The 16,184-nt window shown below is 45.4% G+C and overlaps 1 protein-coding gene and 1 long non-coding RNA gene across 9 annotated transcripts; one reads left to right on the top strand and one right to left on the bottom strand.

The window, feature by feature from the left end:
* Nucleotides 1-5,648: 5,648 nt before the first annotated feature.
* LOC121500303 lies at nt 5,649-13,517 on the bottom strand. 4 transcript variants are annotated; one of them, XR_005990361.1, is made up of 7 exons: nt 12,990-13,517; nt 12,078-12,179; nt 11,424-11,645; nt 10,366-10,649; nt 9,660-9,854; nt 9,030-9,168; nt 5,649-5,967 (listed from the first exon to the last, which is right to left on the bottom strand). It is a non-coding gene; the product is annotated as an uncharacterized LOC121500303 (long non-coding RNA). The 4 variants fall into 4 exon arrangements; XR_005990358.1 differs by lacking the exon at nt 9,030-9,168 and having other exon boundaries at nt 12,990-13,508; XR_005990360.1 differs by lacking the exon at nt 5,649-5,967 and having other exon boundaries at nt 8,469-9,168; nt 12,990-13,511.
* COLCA2 (colorectal cancer associated 2) lies at nt 5,779-15,145 on the top strand. 5 transcript variants are annotated; one of them, XM_041771914.1, is made up of 7 exons: nt 5,779-5,892; nt 7,337-7,431; nt 10,476-10,638; nt 11,523-11,577; nt 12,868-13,097; nt 13,582-13,688; nt 14,485-14,616. In XM_041771914.1, exons 1-6 carry the CDS (start codon nt 5,786-5,788, stop codon nt 13,661-13,663), a joined length of 732 nt encoding a protein of 243 aa, XP_041627848.1. In that variant the 5' UTR covers nt 5,779-5,785; the 3' UTR covers nt 13,664-13,688; nt 14,485-14,616. The 5 variants fall into 5 exon arrangements, 4 of the variants coding, with proteins under 4 accessions (XP_041627848.1, XP_041627849.1, XP_041627847.1 ...); XM_041771915.1 differs by having other exon boundaries at nt 13,582-13,705; nt 14,485-14,608; XM_041771913.1 differs by lacking the exons at nt 10,476-10,638; nt 13,582-13,688 and having other exon boundaries at nt 14,485-15,145.
* The last annotated feature ends 1,039 nt before the right edge of the window (nt 15,146-16,184 follow it).

Genomic DNA, 16,184 nt, shown 5'->3' with positions numbered 1-16,184 from the left:
GGAGCCTGCTTCTCCCTCTGCCTGTGTCTCTGCCTCTCTTTCTCTCTCTCTGTCTATCATAAATAACTAAATAAATAAATAAATAATCTTTAAAAAATGATTAACTCTTTAGACTCTAACACTATGGGTGACAACTCTCTGAGACTGATGTATAAGAAAATGTTATCATGTTTAAAATTTCACATTAGCCATATTCTCCACAAATGTTGGTAGTAGTAGTGGATACTGTACATTAGTGGTAATAATATATTTAAGATGATTGGCTCAGTATTTTTAAGTGTCCCTAAGAAGGACTACTACTGAAGTTTGATGGGGTACAGAAAAAAATGTTTATATATTCACTTAGTATCTACATGTACTATAATATGTTGCTAAGAAATCTTATAAATAAAAGTTATTCAACATTGAGTGTTATCTCTGGTGTGATTAAAACAAATATGATTGGGGCACCTGGGTGGCTCAGTCTATTAAGTGTCTGCCTTCGGCTCAGGTCATGATCCCAGGGTCTTGGGATGGAGCTCCATGTTGGGCTCCTTGCTCAGCCAAGGGTCTGCTTCTCCTTCTCACCCTCACTCTCCCTCTGTTCTCTCTCTTTCTCTCAAATAAATAAATAAAATCTTTAAAAAAATAAAACAATGATGATAAATGGATAAGGAGCTAAATCCCTAAAGATCAGTCTAAATAAATAAGAAGAAAATCTTCTAATATTATCTGTAAATGATGATGCCATGTTTTCTTTGATCTTTGATACAGAAGTGTCCTCTACTCTTAACCTCTGATAAATAAGATGCGTGGATTTGCAATATGCTACATCATTGCTAGTCTATTACAAGCCAAAAGAGAACAGTAAAAAACCTTCACAGTTCCAAAAGGAAGAAAATGTGGACAAAACAAAGAATATTCAAGAATTAGCTCTTTTGCATTAGAGAAACTGAAAAATACCTCTACTGACCTTCTTCCTGATGAAACATCTCGAGTAGAACGATCCAAACGTTTAATGTTTGGTAAATTAATTTAGTCATAAATGAAAGATCACTCAATTGTTTTCTTTCTTAACCTTGGTAATATATTCATAGGTTTTTATCACAGTCATCTTCATATGTTTTTGTATGTCTCAGATATTGCATAATAAAAATGTTTTAAGTAAAGGGTGAACTTTTCAAGCAGTGTCTGACAGTATTTTCCTTACTTAAATGACAAATTACCAAATACTTATTCGCTACAGAAGCCTCTTAAGGAAAAGTTAAAACTTTGGCTACGTTTTATGATTAAGAAACTGAGTTACCACAAATCATTAGACAACCTCCATCTGTAAGTCTTCCTGGTCATTGGACCCAACAGTCACTCTGGGACCAGGAAAGACTTCTTTCTACCATATTTTTGGAACCTGATATTACCCACAAGGTTTGGTAACAGTGTCCCAAAGCCAAAATGACAAAGGAACTTTGCATTAATAAAGAGAATTTTAGAGCTGCAGTCAAATGTGGAGGGAATAAAACTCCCCCTTTTTCCTTATACCAAAAGTCTTTTCATATTCATGATATCTCCTACTTTGGGGGAAAAAATATAATACTCTGCAGTGTCATTTGCATATGAAAGCCTGCCAAAAAAATTTCAGCTAAATACTCCACTTAAAACTTTAAAAATAAATGCATTCTCTTCCCATTATTCTGGGTGCTCAGTGACTCTAAGAAGGTCAATGACAAACTAGAGGGTTTCTGAAGTCGGGGACTCAGAGATCTGAAAAAATATAATATGTAAAAAATTAGAGAAACTACAGATAATAAGCCTCAGAAAGAAATGGCTGGGGGCATGGGGCAGGGCTGGGCATGACTTCTTCAGGCTTAGCACTGGGCCTGGCCAGAGTATATGCTGTTAAGAGAATGAATCAGCGAATGAACCAGACAGACTCTTGGTGGAGAAGCAGTGGTATGGAAGTGGGAGAACAGGTATCTCATGTTATTTACAGAGCAGTTGATGGAAGAAACCAGGACTTATTTTTCTTTGTGTTCCTGATATCATGGCTGCTACATAGTTGGTGCACAATTAATACCTTATTGGATTTTAGCTCAATCAATGATCATTCTACGTAAATGGTGGAAAAGGCTCCCTTACAAGGACTGAGCCCCCACTTCCTCAACACAAGTCCACCATGGGCCAGGAGCTCAGCCAAGCAGTGGAGGGAGCCAGAGGCAGGATGACCACCAGCAGGGACACTGGAAAAAGACTCTAAGTCACTCTCAGCACCTCAGAGCTCCCTTTCAACATGCAAGCATCAGGACCCTGTGTTATGTTTTTAAGCAAGTGAGCTTGTTAAAGCCTGTTGAAAGCTTGCAACTTTTTTTTTTTCAGTCTTTTATTAAAAATCCCAGAATGATTATCAGAACTTCAGGGCAGACGACCGGAGGTGACAATGCCCCCCAGTCAGAGAAGCACAAACTGTTAATTAGCTTAATGCACAGCTCACCCTGTCTTCCAGCCAGTCTCCCCTTCAGGGATCTGGTGCCCCCAGTCTTTACAGAATACTTTGAAGACAGTATGCTGCCCTGCCTTAGTCTCCTCACACACCCTGACAGCAAAACAAACAGAACATCAAAATACTTTCACATGCACAACAATGACAAGTGTGTTTGCCTGTCTCACAGACAGCATTTTTCCAATGCTGGTCACAACTCATTAGTGCATCAACAAATTATCTTTGTGACTCCCAATTGACATACATTTTTCATAAATAGCACGAAATGGAAAAGATTGGAGAGGAAATGTCAGAATGCTTCATATACAGGGGTGTACACTGTTTCATGAGAAGTTTATTTTTTTAATATTATTTATTTATTTATTCATGACAGACACACACAGAGAGAGAGATTGAGACAGGCAGAGGGAGAAGCAGGCTCCATGCAAGGAGCCTGACATGGGACTCGATCCCGGGTCTCCAGGATCACGCTCCTAGCTGAAGGTGTCACTAAACCACTGGGCCACTGGGGCTGCCCATGTTTCATGAGAAGTTTAATAAACATGTAAATATTACTGTATAGTATGTGAACATGTAAAATGAAATCATTGTGGATTGAAGTCAAGAAAGTTTGAAAGCCTCTGATGTAAAAGATCAAGAAGACAACAATGATAATGAAGAGAAAGAGCTTTAGCACCAGATTTACCAAAGCTTGAGACCCAATCCTGCCATTTATGTGCTTAATAACCTTGGGCATGTTGCTTACCCCTCTGAGCCTCAGCTGGGAAATGGGAGGCCATACAATACGGTGCCTGATATCCAATAAATACTTTAAATGACAACTTTTAGAAAAAAAGTCTCCTGTGAGGACCATCCAACTCCATGGGGTCTTTGGGGGTAGATCTGGTTGCTTTAGGCCTTATGACACATGCAGATCTGTAGGAAAGATTCACGGGACTCATTAGAAAGGACCCTCCTCTGCACTCACAAGCATGATGTCTGAATGTTAAATATCTGTGCTGGGGTTTTGCAATTACAGAAACAAATTATAGGAAACAAAGCTCCTTCATATTGGGGTAAAAACTGGGAGACGTTATTTCTCAAAACAGGACTCAGGCATGAGGAAACTCAGTTTTCTGAAATTGCTTGCCAGCAACAGCAATGGAACATCCATCTCAAGAGCAGGGGCCAACACAGAAGCCCTCAGACCTGCGGCTATGGCTCAGGCAGAGGCTGCTCAAGAAAGGGACAGGGTTCTTCACTGTCTGTACAGACCCTGTGATTTCCAAGGACCCCATCTCTCATGGTCCAATCTCCGCCTGCTTTCAGCAAGTACCATGTAGCCAATCAGTGGCATGAGCTTCAGTGATGTTGTCAAGGGAACTCGGTGGCCTCCACAAACCACTGCCCATCTCCACGGAAGAGGAGAGGTTAGCAAGGAAAATAAGCCTGAAAAAATGAGAAAGTCCCCAGAACAGAGGGAAAGTGACACATTTAGAAAGAAGAAGAAGAAGAAGACAATGAAGAAAAAAGAAACTTGGGAAAAAAATAAAGTCTAAAGACAAAGATTTTAAACAGCAAAAGAGAAATGGAAAACAAAAAGGAGGAAGACAAAAGAGAAAAGAAGTCATGTCTCTCGAGGGCAAGAGAGCCTCCCTGAGCTGTTTTGTCCACTATCCCATCAGAAGGAGCGGTGTCCAGATAGGGCAGGGCAGGGAGAGAGGAGACAGGGGCTCTCTGAACTCCCTGTATCCTCCTCTCCTCACAAGTCTGGTCCTCAGGCCTGACGCCCACCGGGAAAACCCAGGACACAGGGTCAAAGGCCTCTGTGGGAAGACTCCAGGGGCTGACAGATTTAGTGGGGTAGAGACAGACACAGCCTGTCCTGCCCTCCAGAGCCAGGTGTCATGTCAAGTGCTCCCAGCTCCTCCCCATCACAGATTCCAGAGCCTTGTCACCCCCAGGACCCCTGCTCCCCACCTGTGTATGTTCCACCCAGCACTGGACACATTCAAGGGAATTCAGATTATTTTTCTGGTGGCCTGTGGGGCTCAGCTCCATTCTTTGCATTTCAGAGAACTCAGGGAGCAGAGGCCTGTAACCATCGCCTGGCCTGGCATCATGGGAATGTCCTGGCTCATTTGCAAAGGGAACTCCATCCTGCTTCTCCATCTTCCGGTGCCACCCTCTTCCCCCAGGGGCTAGATGAGCATCTGGACTGGCACTCACTCCCTCTCGGGACCACTCCTGTTTTCTCAACCTTCCAAATCACATGGAAGAGGTACAGCAAGCGCTTGGAGAACACCACCCGGCACAGTTCCAACCCTGGGGAGGGGCTCATGCTTGCACCTGCCTGGCAGCCTGACTTCAAGAATCTCCCACCTCTCACCCACAGTGTGAAGGCCTGCACACAAATCCATGTCCTTTCAGCTAAAAGGAGCAGGATCCAAGCTTATCATTATTACTCAACACATACTCCTGCAGCAGAAAGGGCAGGGATGGCTCCAGCCAGAGAAAGAGGGGAGGCAAGAGAACTTCACAGTGGAAGAAACACCAGCCTCAGAAAGTCTCCAGGGTGAGGTCCCACAGACCTCCCCAGCTCCTGGTGGGGGAGCAGAGGGTCACAATGCGCAGGCCTTCTGTCTTGAAACTGCGGTGTCTGGGGCCCAGACTGAGAGCGGGCCAAAGGCAAGGAAGCCGGCCTGTGGCCAAGTGGTACCAGAAGGAAATGTGGCACAGAGCAGAGGCCTTGGCCGGGCCTGCGACCTGCAACCTGCAACCTGAAGCAGGAATCACTCCTTGCCACGCCATACCTACTGGCTGCCATGTTCACTCCCCGAAACCTGAGATTTTCCCCTAAAATGGAGACTAGGGATATAGGACTGAGTCTGGTGGGCCAGTCTGGCTCAGGAGGTCAGGAAGGACAGCCTGAGTCACTCCAGGCTCCTGGGGCTGCCTTTGAGGCAGAAATACAGAGCATCTTTGAGGACTCCGGCTCTGTCTGTGGAGAGGTGGGCAAAATGTTTAAAATACAATAAAAGCAAGGCCCAGGGCCCAAAGGGGTCTGGCTCCCTGTTTCTTTGGACTGTCTGTGGGGTGCCTGTGTGCAGGATTTCTGCAGAAGATAGTCCATTTTGTTAAGCCTTTGAATATTCAAATTGAAAGTATCGCGCAATCATTGATTGTCAAATCATGGGTTTCTAGAGGTTTTAAATACTTGGCATGAGGGGGAAAAAACTCAAACCTATACCCGAAGGTATAAAACATTAATTCTGTTTGTCTCCTGCTCCAGGAACCTGGGTGCAGCTGGATGCTTTGTGAAACTTTAAAATGTGGCATCTCTGCTTCTCTGTCTGCACAGGAGCCCTGGGAGGCACCGAGTCCCTGCAGCTGCAGCATCCAGCCAGCGCCCCAGCTTCTGCTGACCACGATGTCGGGTAACCGGGCTGCTTCTCCCGGGGCAGGGTCACGCGAGCCAGGGCCTGTGGGTCCGGGTGTATCCACAGCTTTACCTGCATGGACAGAGAGGCACATAGTCAGGGCGTGCAAGGAGGAGCCGGCGATCCCGAGAGCGCACGGGCCACGCCGAGGCCGCCGCCCCCCGGCGCGCCCCGCAGCGCAGAGGCCCAGAGGCCGGCCCGGCCGCCGTGGCCTTCGCGGGCCCTGATCCCGCAGCCGCGCTCCTGCTCCGCGGCGCCCGTGGCCCCGGGGCTTCGCGGCGCGGGCTCTGCGCGCCCAGGAGCGGCGGCGGGGCAGCTAGAGGCTCGCGGGGCGCCCGGGAGCGGGGCCGCCGGCAGGGCGCGGAGAGCCAGGCCCGCGGGCCACGGCGCGGGGCTCCCGGGTCTGGGCGGCGACCGGCGCAGCCTCCTCTCGCGCGGGGACCCCGGCTCCGCGGCCCCGGCGCGGGGCTCCCTGCGGTCGGGCTGCGCTCTCGGCGGTGGCCAGGCGCGGCGCTGGCGGCCCTGCACGAGCCCCGGGACGCGGGGCGCAGGTCAGGGCGGGGGCGCCGGCCACCCCGACGGCGGGAGCGCCCCGGCCCCGCGCGGCCGCACGGCCGAGTCTCACCTCCGCCCGCGGCCCCGCGGGGCCGGCCCGGGCCGCCGCCGCCTCGCTCCCGGCGCGCCCGGACGCCCTCCCCGCCGGCCCGGGAGCTCCGTGCGCCGCCCAGACGCCCGCACCCGAAAGGGAGGGGGGAGCGCCGGGAAGAAGGGGGAGCAGCAGCGGGCCCGAGGCGGGAGGAGGGAAAGACGCGAGGGGGCAGGCGAGGAGGGGAGGGAGACGCGGCGGCCGCTGCAGCAAGGCCCAGCAGCCCGCGGACCGGGCTCTCAAGCGCCCCCCCGCCCCCGCCGCTCCTCCGGGGCTGGCTCCCAGACCAAGGACGTGCAGAGGTCAGAGCCTCCGCAGGAGCCACGCTTGGCCTGGGGGCGAAGCTCGGGACTCGGAGCTTCCACGCGCGTGGGAGCGTCACGGCGCGGTGGGCCCAGTCACCTGCTACGGATCAGAGACGGCCCCGTGCCCGGTGCCGGCGCGGCCTCTCTCAGGCCATCGCACCTCTCCCCCGCCAGCAGGCTGGGCCCAGGGCCGAGATCCCCCAAGGTAGCCAAGGTGGGGAGCTCCCCTAGGCTGTTCTCACATTCCGGAGCAGAGAACCCCGCGTGCTGTTGGTCTAGGGATAGGGCCCAGCCCCACAGATTTCCGTAGGTTCTGTTCCCACTGGGGCCCTGAAGTCTGCCCAGCTTCTCCTCATTTCAAGTTTGAGAAATGTGGGGCTCCTTCCCACCTGTCTTTTAGCATTCTCTTTGCCTTCTTCAGACTTAGAAACCTGGCCTTCTGCATCCAAACCTCCCATTTGAACGCTGACTCAGTTGCCTTTTCCCCCAGAAAAACCGAAGGTGTATCAAGGTGTCCGGGTGAAGATAACGGTGAAGGAGCTGCTGCAGCAGAGAAGGGCACACCTGGCAGCCTCAGGGGGAACCGTAAGCAGAAACCCTCTCTTCCTCCCCGTCTTGCCTTTGGCTTCGTTGATCCCTGTCTCTGGAAAGGTGTAGGTGGCCTGGCCGAGCTCCATCATATACTCAGGCATATACTCAGCAGTCCCCAGACCTGGCCTTCCTCAGCTGTCTTTGTAACTTCTGTGCTGCCAGGCTTCTTCCCCGTCTGCCACAGGAAGCCACAAAGAACAGCTGGAGCACCGTTGTTGGGCTCAGGATTTGGGGGAGCTCATCCCTCACTGATCATGGTTCAATATAATGGGCTTGCAGGTCTGGTGCAGGGAGAGGAGCCAGCCAGCGGGTGAGTAGATTGTTCTGGTAGGAAAACACTGTGTGTGCCCAGACACGTGCCAGAAACTCATTTCATTTTAGTGAGCCCTTCAATGAGAGAATCTCCGTAAAATGCCCCCCGCCCTGCTTCTCATTCTTATGAAACCCAGCCTCCAAGGTTATTTATCTGTAAATCACCAGGCATAGAAAGTTCCTGAGCAGAAATGGGCCATACATATATCTGCAGAAGAGACAGCTCAGGGTACAGACACACCTCCTTAATATGAAGCCTTAAGCAGTCAGGTAATCATGAGGTCATACGGGCTGTCATAAGGGTGCCCCACCACTTTATATACTTTCTGAAGCAGGCAGTCCTGCCAAGAGTGCTCAGAGCAGCAGCAGAACTAAATAAACTAGGTAGGGTTCTCCTCCTACAGAGGGCAACTCATTGCTGAAAGCCCTGATCATACAATTGCTTGTGGGTTGCTCTGGGTGTGGATATGGGATATGACAGATGGGCACATATTGCCAATGTTAGGATTGGTTCTGTCTCCAGCTTATTGGCATCCTCCTCCCCACAATGGTTTTTGAGCTTGCTGCGGTTTATGTGCAATGCACGACTTCCTGACATGGGTCTTTGTGGAAGAGGTAAATGATATAGGAGCAGGTTCCAGAACCAGTGGACTGGGTTCAGATCTCAGCTCCTCCATGGTATGTGCACATCCTAGAGAATTACTCAGGCTCTTCACCTGTTTCCACATCTTGAAGCTGAAGGTAGTAGGATTTTATGAGGGTTAAATGAGTTATTGCATAGAAAGGACTTACAGGAGTGCTTTCCATTTAGTAAGGGCTCAATGAATGTTAGCTGAAATTACTATTATTATGATTTGTGAAAAGGAACAAAAATAAAATTACAACCAAGATTGAAAACTAGCTATCCAGTAATGTCCGTTTGGTCTCTTTGCTCAGAGTTTCGAGTTCAGGTGTGAGCTTGTTGTGATACAGCCCGTACAGCACAAATTTTACATTTGTTGGAGAAGTTAATACCTCCATGTACAGAATTTTAGCTAACATAATAAAGCATCTTTCCATTTGCAGAGGGTTTTTACAGTGGTTAAAAATTTGCACACTCCTGATTTCATTTAGTTCTTATGACAACCAAATGAGGTAAATAGATCGGGATCCGCATGCCTCTATTCCAGCTGAAGTTCAAAGTCTTACTAAAGGCAGAGCTAAAAACAGGGCCAAAGTCTTCTTACTCTTCATGTGAAAACAAAAGAAAAAAGAAAAAAGAAAAAAAGAAACACTCCTACCTATCAGCTCCCTGAATTCATCCTTCTGTAGATCTAGCTGTGCTGAGCAGGAGTCTGGTAGCCTCAACCATCAATTCCTTCAGTTCAGAAATGGTTATAAAATTAATAAGACCAGGAACAATGGAATTGGGAAATGCCTCTGATGCAAAAAAAAAAAAATAAAATAAAATCAGGATGTTCACAATAAAAAATAATCTCTCATTAAGGAGCTTTGTTTGGTACATCGTAGAATTCTGCTTCGATGCACCTGGAGAAGTCCCACTTGGGCATGGTGACTTTATTGCTGTTGGCCTCCTACAGGTTGGTTTGGCCACTGTTCCCCTGTTAGCTAACTGCAGGAATGAAGGCAAGGTAAAACGCTTCACTTGTGCATCTGACCAGTATCCGTTTCCTGGAGCTGTTTGATTTATCTAAGTTCTTCTGAGTTCTAGCTGCCCTCACCCCAATCCCACCCCCACCCCCCAAGAAATAATAAAGCAGTACTTCTGAACCAATGCCTTGCAGGGACATGCACAGCAAAGCTTGCTCTTCTTTGCTTCCTGGAACATTATATTGGCCCATGCCCTCACAGGCACATAGAAGTAATACATAGATGATTTAATTATGAGAGCCAGATGTAAAATCCCTCACCAGAAACCATCAGAAGGATCTGCAATTCTAGGAAAGCTGCGAAGGCATATACTCAGCAGGCAAGGATGGCAGGTGTCAGGGGACAGCGTATGCCTGCTTCTTGGTATAGACCCTTTGGTTTAGCAGTTATGATCTCCAGTTTGTTCAACGGTCAAGGGACGTCTCTGGGAAGCTTCAAGCCAAGGAGAGAGAATTCTATCAGATAGACAAAGCAGGAAGATATTTAACTTAATTTGTTATACAGTCAGAGTAGTATCCGCAATTTGAAATTTTAAGAAGGCAATCATGAATGGAAGTTATAAGATTAAAGCAAATGTCAGGTGGCAAACAGTGCCCGGAGAAATGTGTGCTGCCAAATTTCTAAATTTGATTTTAAAAAGCTTATTTCAGCCAGATCAGTTTGCAAACAACCCTACACACACACACACACACACACACACACACACACACAATTCTTTTACCTTTAGGAGAAAGGGAAAGTTGATTTAGTATTTATGAAAAGATACAATTTACCCTTTTCAACCATTAATTTTCTAAACAGCCTTGATGTATCTTTATAAATTGTAGATTGTGGATTGTGTGTGTGTGTGTGTGTGTGCTGTTTTGAAATCTAAGAGAAAGGCACCTTTCTTTGTATTCTTGGAGTGAAATAGAAAGTGAACCCGTGACTGGGAAGATAATATCAAGCAGGAGATTGTAAACATACCTGAGGCAGATAATGTGGATAGGCAGACAAACAGACCATTCCCTGGGAGGAATGGGGTTAATGAGAGCTCTGCCATGAAGCAGATTTTTTAAAAACCCATTCCTTCCAAGTCCTTCAGCTCGAGCTGCTGCCAACTATTTGCATAAAGACCTGGGGAAGGATTCCAGCTTCCTGGTTCGTGACATTACGGCATGGATCATTTTCAAAATTAACACCACCTCCTGTTTCAGCAGCAGCTGACAGTGTACTCCTCCGTTGGCGTGCTGAATGGGAGTAAGTATAGCCTGTAATCCAAGAGAGAGAGAGAGGTGTGGTGAGCTTGGCTTCCCAGCACTGGTCACAGAGCAGTGCTGGTCCCTTTAAACTTTAAAGGCACCATCTGAAACCTTAAAAAGAATCCTAAATTACTCAGTGCAATCATCAATTCAATTGGAAGATACAAGATGCTTTAGTTTAAATATTTAAGAGATAATTCATAAATTTCAATGAATCTCCGGTATTCAGAGAGAGTGGTGAAATAAGCAAGTCATACAAAGAGGTGAAATACTTCCCGAGCATTACCTAGAATGTAGATAGGCTTCAGCTCCCTGACTACAGTATTAAGAAAATGCTCCTATTTTAACATTTCATAGCTAGTAAGCACATGTGCATATTTTTAGCTCTCCAGGATTAGCAAAGTCAGGAACTGTGTCATTTTGGGAAAACAAATTCCTAAGGCTAAGCAGCCAGAGAGTATAAGAAATTTTTGAAGAAAATGATTGACTCAGTCATAGATGGTTGGGATTGAACAGGTTTCGCTCTTATTAATTTTAAATTAAGTAGTTTAATAGAAAGGAGTTTACTGAGTATTCTCAAACGGTTCCATTTCTCTATAATACACAAATCATATATTATATACAAATCATTTTTATCTAAATTCGACTTAAATTTAAATTTTAGGTGGGAAAAATCTGATGGGGGGGGAACCAAGCAAACATAAAAACCAAATCTAAATAATATAGGACTCTGGTTGTATATAACGATAGCCACCTTTTTTTAGAAGAAAGAATCTGGCTTACCTTATTGCAGAAGCAACAAAGTTCATGTGAAAATGGCTTAGCTTTCCCCTGAGAGCTCTGACTTCACTCTGCTCTGTGCTCACGTTCTTGCTTTGGCAGCTGTCTGCAGGCAACGGCGTCCGCCTCTCAGACCAAGTCCCACCATCCCCGGCAGGTGAGTACAGCCAGCGTCCCATTCCCTCCAAACCTCTTTCAAAAGTCCATCTCCAAAGTCTCTCAGTGCTTGATTCAGAGGTGAAGATAGGCACCACCATTTAATTGGAATCCAACCAATCAGAAGGTGAACAAGCCACAGTGACCCCAGATGCAAGGGAAAAAGGGGACATTTTTGTTCTCATTTCTGAAATGTCTATTTTCTGCTTCGAATTCTGTCCCAAGAGTTATTTCTTCCCATTTATCCCAGTTCCTCATCACCAAGTAACTAAACTCTCAGAAGTGTTTTCAGGAACTTGTTATCTTTTTTTTTTTTTTTTAATGTACTGTTAGATGGAATACAAGACACCCTCGTGTTCTAGAATAATGCCTTTGCTCCTGTTGATTTAGTTTCTAGCCCATGGGGTTTGTTTCCCTCCCCTTCTCTCCTCTCCCCAGTGAGCAGTTCAAACAACTGCAGGTTTTCTCAGCTCAATTCAAATAACCGAATAACCGTATTACCTATGCCAGCCAGCAGTTGGGTGTTTTAGGACCTCATATGCAAGGAGATCTGTGCTTATGGGGGCTCACCACCCAATGTCCCACTTTAACGTGAAATCGAGCCTATTAATAAGAAAATGGAAGAGGAGTCATGTTTTCAGAATTATTCTTGTTTGGTAGCCAACAATTCATTTTAATTCCCCTAGCATATGGACATGTTTCCTAAGGAAACATTTTTATATTTTGTGATTCATAATAGGTACTACTAATTCACTTTGCATTCTTGGTTTCTATTTTTATAATTTATACTGCCATTCGTATCACTTCTCAAGATATAAGTTATTAGGTATGAAAAGTTTAGGGAAGCAAGAAGCTTAAATCAAGGGCATTGCATCCCGTGGCATCAGAAGTTTTCCTAAAGCCTCACACAATTTTATACGTTACTTCTGAGAGGTGAAGTTACCTGAGCTGCAGATGGGGTGTGGGTGCCTTATGCTCCAAGAAAGGAGAGCCTTGAGCCATTATTTGACTGTGACAGTTGGACACAGGGTGGATTGTCATTCTTTTATTTTCGCCCTGGCCATATTTACAGCCACTTCCCACATTATTAACCAGAGTCGGTCCACTGATTTGAATTCGCTAAGGCAACGAAAAAATCCAAATTGCCTGCCTGTTTACTTTCCTAGAACTTAAGTCCCCCCTTCTCCCCTAGACAAGGTTAATACTCAGAATATAGAATTCTATTCAAAGCCATGAGTGCAATTTTTAAACAACAACCACAAAATGTTATCCTTTTTCCTTTCTCTTCTAGGGCTGTATTTTGAGTCTGAACCAGTTTCTTCTACACCCAATTATTTTCAACCCCGAGAACTTTCCAGTTGTGTTTCCTGTGAAGAAAATACAAGCTGCCTCGACCAGCTCTTTGATTCCTACCTTCAGGCAGAGACACACCTGGACTCTTCGCTCAATGCCACGCAAAGCACTCCGCACTATTTCCCTGACAGCTTCCAAACTGCCCCTTTCTGCTTTAACCAGAGCCTGGTAATTTATCTCAGTTCTTTACAAAAACCTGATTGTTGCCTACTGTAAGGTAGTTGTGCTTTGTAAGAGAGTTTGCATCATCTCGTGAGAAATCATACAAACCCTATCAACAAGGAAGTCATCCAGGAAATGAGCAGAGAGCCATTTAAAACTCAGTGGGGGTCGGAGAAGCCACACGGTGCAGGAGGCAAACCTTTGGATACACAGGATTTTAATTTCCCAAAGCAGCTCTGCCCAACCACATGGTATGTGGCAGTAAAAAGAGGTTTCCTGGCAATATTCATTTAATGTTGTTAAACTGTAGTTAAGACATCTGTTCATTGCAAATCATTGATTTAAACAATGATCCCTGGATTTTTTGAGTTCTGGAAGGTCGAATTAAGGCTGCATCTACACAGTACCAAACTGTTATTCTTATAAGGGGTTTTTGTTTTATTTTGACACTGAACTGGCCCCACTAACTGGTTGTTTTGGTCTGGTGTAGGCACAAGAACTCTTCTGGGCCTGAGATGGCTGGTAAAAAAGAAGCCCTCATACTTCAAAGAATTTGGATTGTCTATTCTTGATGAACCTCAAATGTTTGAAAATATGGTATCATTTAAAATGGTGTAAGATTTCCAGTGTAGACACCAGTTGTTTGGGATTTTTAGATACTCCCATGTTGTTTTTTTTTAACCATAAAAACTAAGTTTTTTTAAAATGTAAATACTTTTTACTTTTGTCAAAAGTCCATGTAGGTATCAGACTAAATTTTGGGGGTATAGGAAATTAACTCCACAGACTATGCACACCAGACCCCTGCACTCTAGTTCCCTTCTGGCTTCCCAAGAAGGCTTTCTCAGTCATCATAGTAGGCCTGCTTAAGAGAAAGCAGAGTACCTTTCTTTTCTGGGGACAAGACTTCAGTGACTGTAAGAGTAGTTTCACGTTTTGGAGTCTCCCAGACACTGGCCTATTGAAGATCTCAGTTCTTTCTGCCTGGGTATGTTCACTTTGTTCTCCACAGTCAAGGGTGTGGAGGGACATCCAAGGTGCCACCTGCAGCTTATATCGTGGCACACAGCAAGATTTGGTGTGCAGGTGACTTGAAGCACAATGGGATTCTGTGGTTTAGGAACAAAGCATCCTCTAAAGTATGATTATAACAAAGAAAGCCAGTGAAGCAAGGCGATTTATTGTTGGGGAAGAAAAAGACAAATATAGAACAAGGTGTCCTGAAATCATGCAGTCAGCAAATAAAATTACTTCTGCAGATTTGGGTTGGGCTGGGTGTTTTGTTGTGTTGTATTTTTCCCTCTAATGTTCTTACTGTTAATAAATCCTCTCTATTCAGCTTTTTTTAATCCTGTCTAAATTATCAAGCTCTTTGTTTCTTGGTTTTCTCTAGACCCCAGGATCGCCTTCGGATTCCTCCACTCTCTCAGGTTCCTTAGACTACAGTTACTCGCTGGCTCAGCTACCTTCATATGCCCCGGAGAATTACAATTCTCCCCCTTCCCTGGACTCCAGAAACTGTGGCTATCCCTCAGAAGACTACTCCTACTCCCACTTGCCCCCATACACCCAGTACGACTGCTTCTCTTCGGCAAGCACCTCAGTCTGCTACTGTGCGTCCTGTGAAACAGAACACTTGGACACCATCAGAGCATCGGAGTATTTTTCCTATCCCAGCACAGACTATGTGAACTTTGCCCCCTCAGCAGCAGCCACCAGTGATTTCTATAAGAGAGGAGCAAACTGTGACATCTGCTATAGTTAATAGTAATTATGTGAATTTGGAACATGGCGTGAATATCTCTGTTTTTTCCACACCAAAAGACAACTCAAAATATGCAACCTGTTAACAAAATATCACAAGCCCGGTTCCCATGTCACCATTTTCAATGTCCTGATGCTCACTTAGGCATGGATATGAAGTCCTCAGATCCAGTCATTGTGCCACTCCTACTTTGTATGCTTACGGTTAAAACTTTTTGTAGGGAACGTTCAGTTGTTTTACTTTTCTATGTAATGAACAGATGCTAATTTTTTAACTAATAAATTTTGTATTATTAAATATCGGCTTATTTTTTAATTTTCTGATGACAGTTTCCAATTGGTTTGAGTAATAACAATTAATTCTGGAAATCACCAATTACATTTCAATAGTTTCATCTCTCTTATTCATGAATTTTAAGTTATTTTAATTTGGCGAGATGCCTTGGCTCTCATAGGGATGGAAGGTAGACACAGCTGGGATGGCTGAAAAGGAGAGGCAGTCTCACCTCCAAATGAGGGTGTACATCTTGGAGCAACATCAGAGAAAGACATTTATGAAACATTAGCTTCTCATATCTAACATTAGTCAATGACATGTTAATATGACCAAAAGGCACATCTTGCCTACAGCAATATTAACCCATAGATAATTCTTTTTCATGTCCAAAGTGTTGTTTTGTAAACTTTCTGGGAAAATACTTGATCTTTTTTTCTCTTGAAAGCCACTGTGCTGTTGGTGGACCACAAAGTTTGGAATTTGTTGTTACCTTAGATTTATGAATTTCTGCAGTAAGTCCTTAAGTAGGCCTTACACACTCATTTTTACAGATTGGTTGAGATGATTGACCATGTTGTTTATGACTGAATTTCAGAGTTCACTGCCTCTGATTAATCTATTTGAACAAGCCCAACAATCTTTGAAGATGAAGAGAAGTTAACTTGAGCTATGTATGTCAGACTATACTGTTCAGTCCTGTTTGTCAAGGGCAGTAAAGCACAGAACTTAATCCTTGCAGTGAAGTCAGGGGTCATTTTCCATATCCTAAGGTTCTGCACAATGGTGGCAATACTGGTACCATTGGTCCCAGCCATGGCTACCATTTCCCAAGCCCTCTCTGTGAGCCAGAGTTGCCTACAGATTTTCTTACTCCTGTCTCCTCTCCCAAGCTTCACAGCATTGAGAGCAAAATTAGAAATCTGAGACTTAGAGAAGTCAAATCACCTGCCCAGTGCTACCCAGTCAGTAAGTACCCGGGCTTGGGTCTGAAGAATGCCAGAGCTTTGCTTTGTACTCATCTTTGATAGTGAAAATTTTGAGCTGTCCTTTGT

The sequence above is a fragment of the Vulpes lagopus genome, chromosome 10 (genome assembly GCF_018345385.1).
Source record: "Vulpes lagopus strain Blue_001 chromosome 10, ASM1834538v1, whole genome shotgun sequence".
NCBI classification, from domain to species: domain Eukaryota; kingdom Metazoa; phylum Chordata; class Mammalia; order Carnivora; family Canidae; genus Vulpes; species Vulpes lagopus.
The sequence above is the reverse complement of the archived record's forward strand: the minus strand, read 5'-3'. Positions and strand labels throughout refer to the sequence as shown.

Coding starts and splice junctions, on each gene's coding strand:
- COLCA2 (XM_041771913.1), top strand. Junction 7,432..11,522: donor TGGCAGCCTCAGGGGGAACC/GTAAGCAGAAAC, acceptor TTGCTTTGGCAG/CTGTCTGCAGGCAACGGCGT. Junction 13,098..14,484: donor TCTGCTTTAACCAGAGCCTG/GTAATTTATCTC, acceptor GGTTTTCTCTAG/ACCCCAGGATCGCCTTCGGA.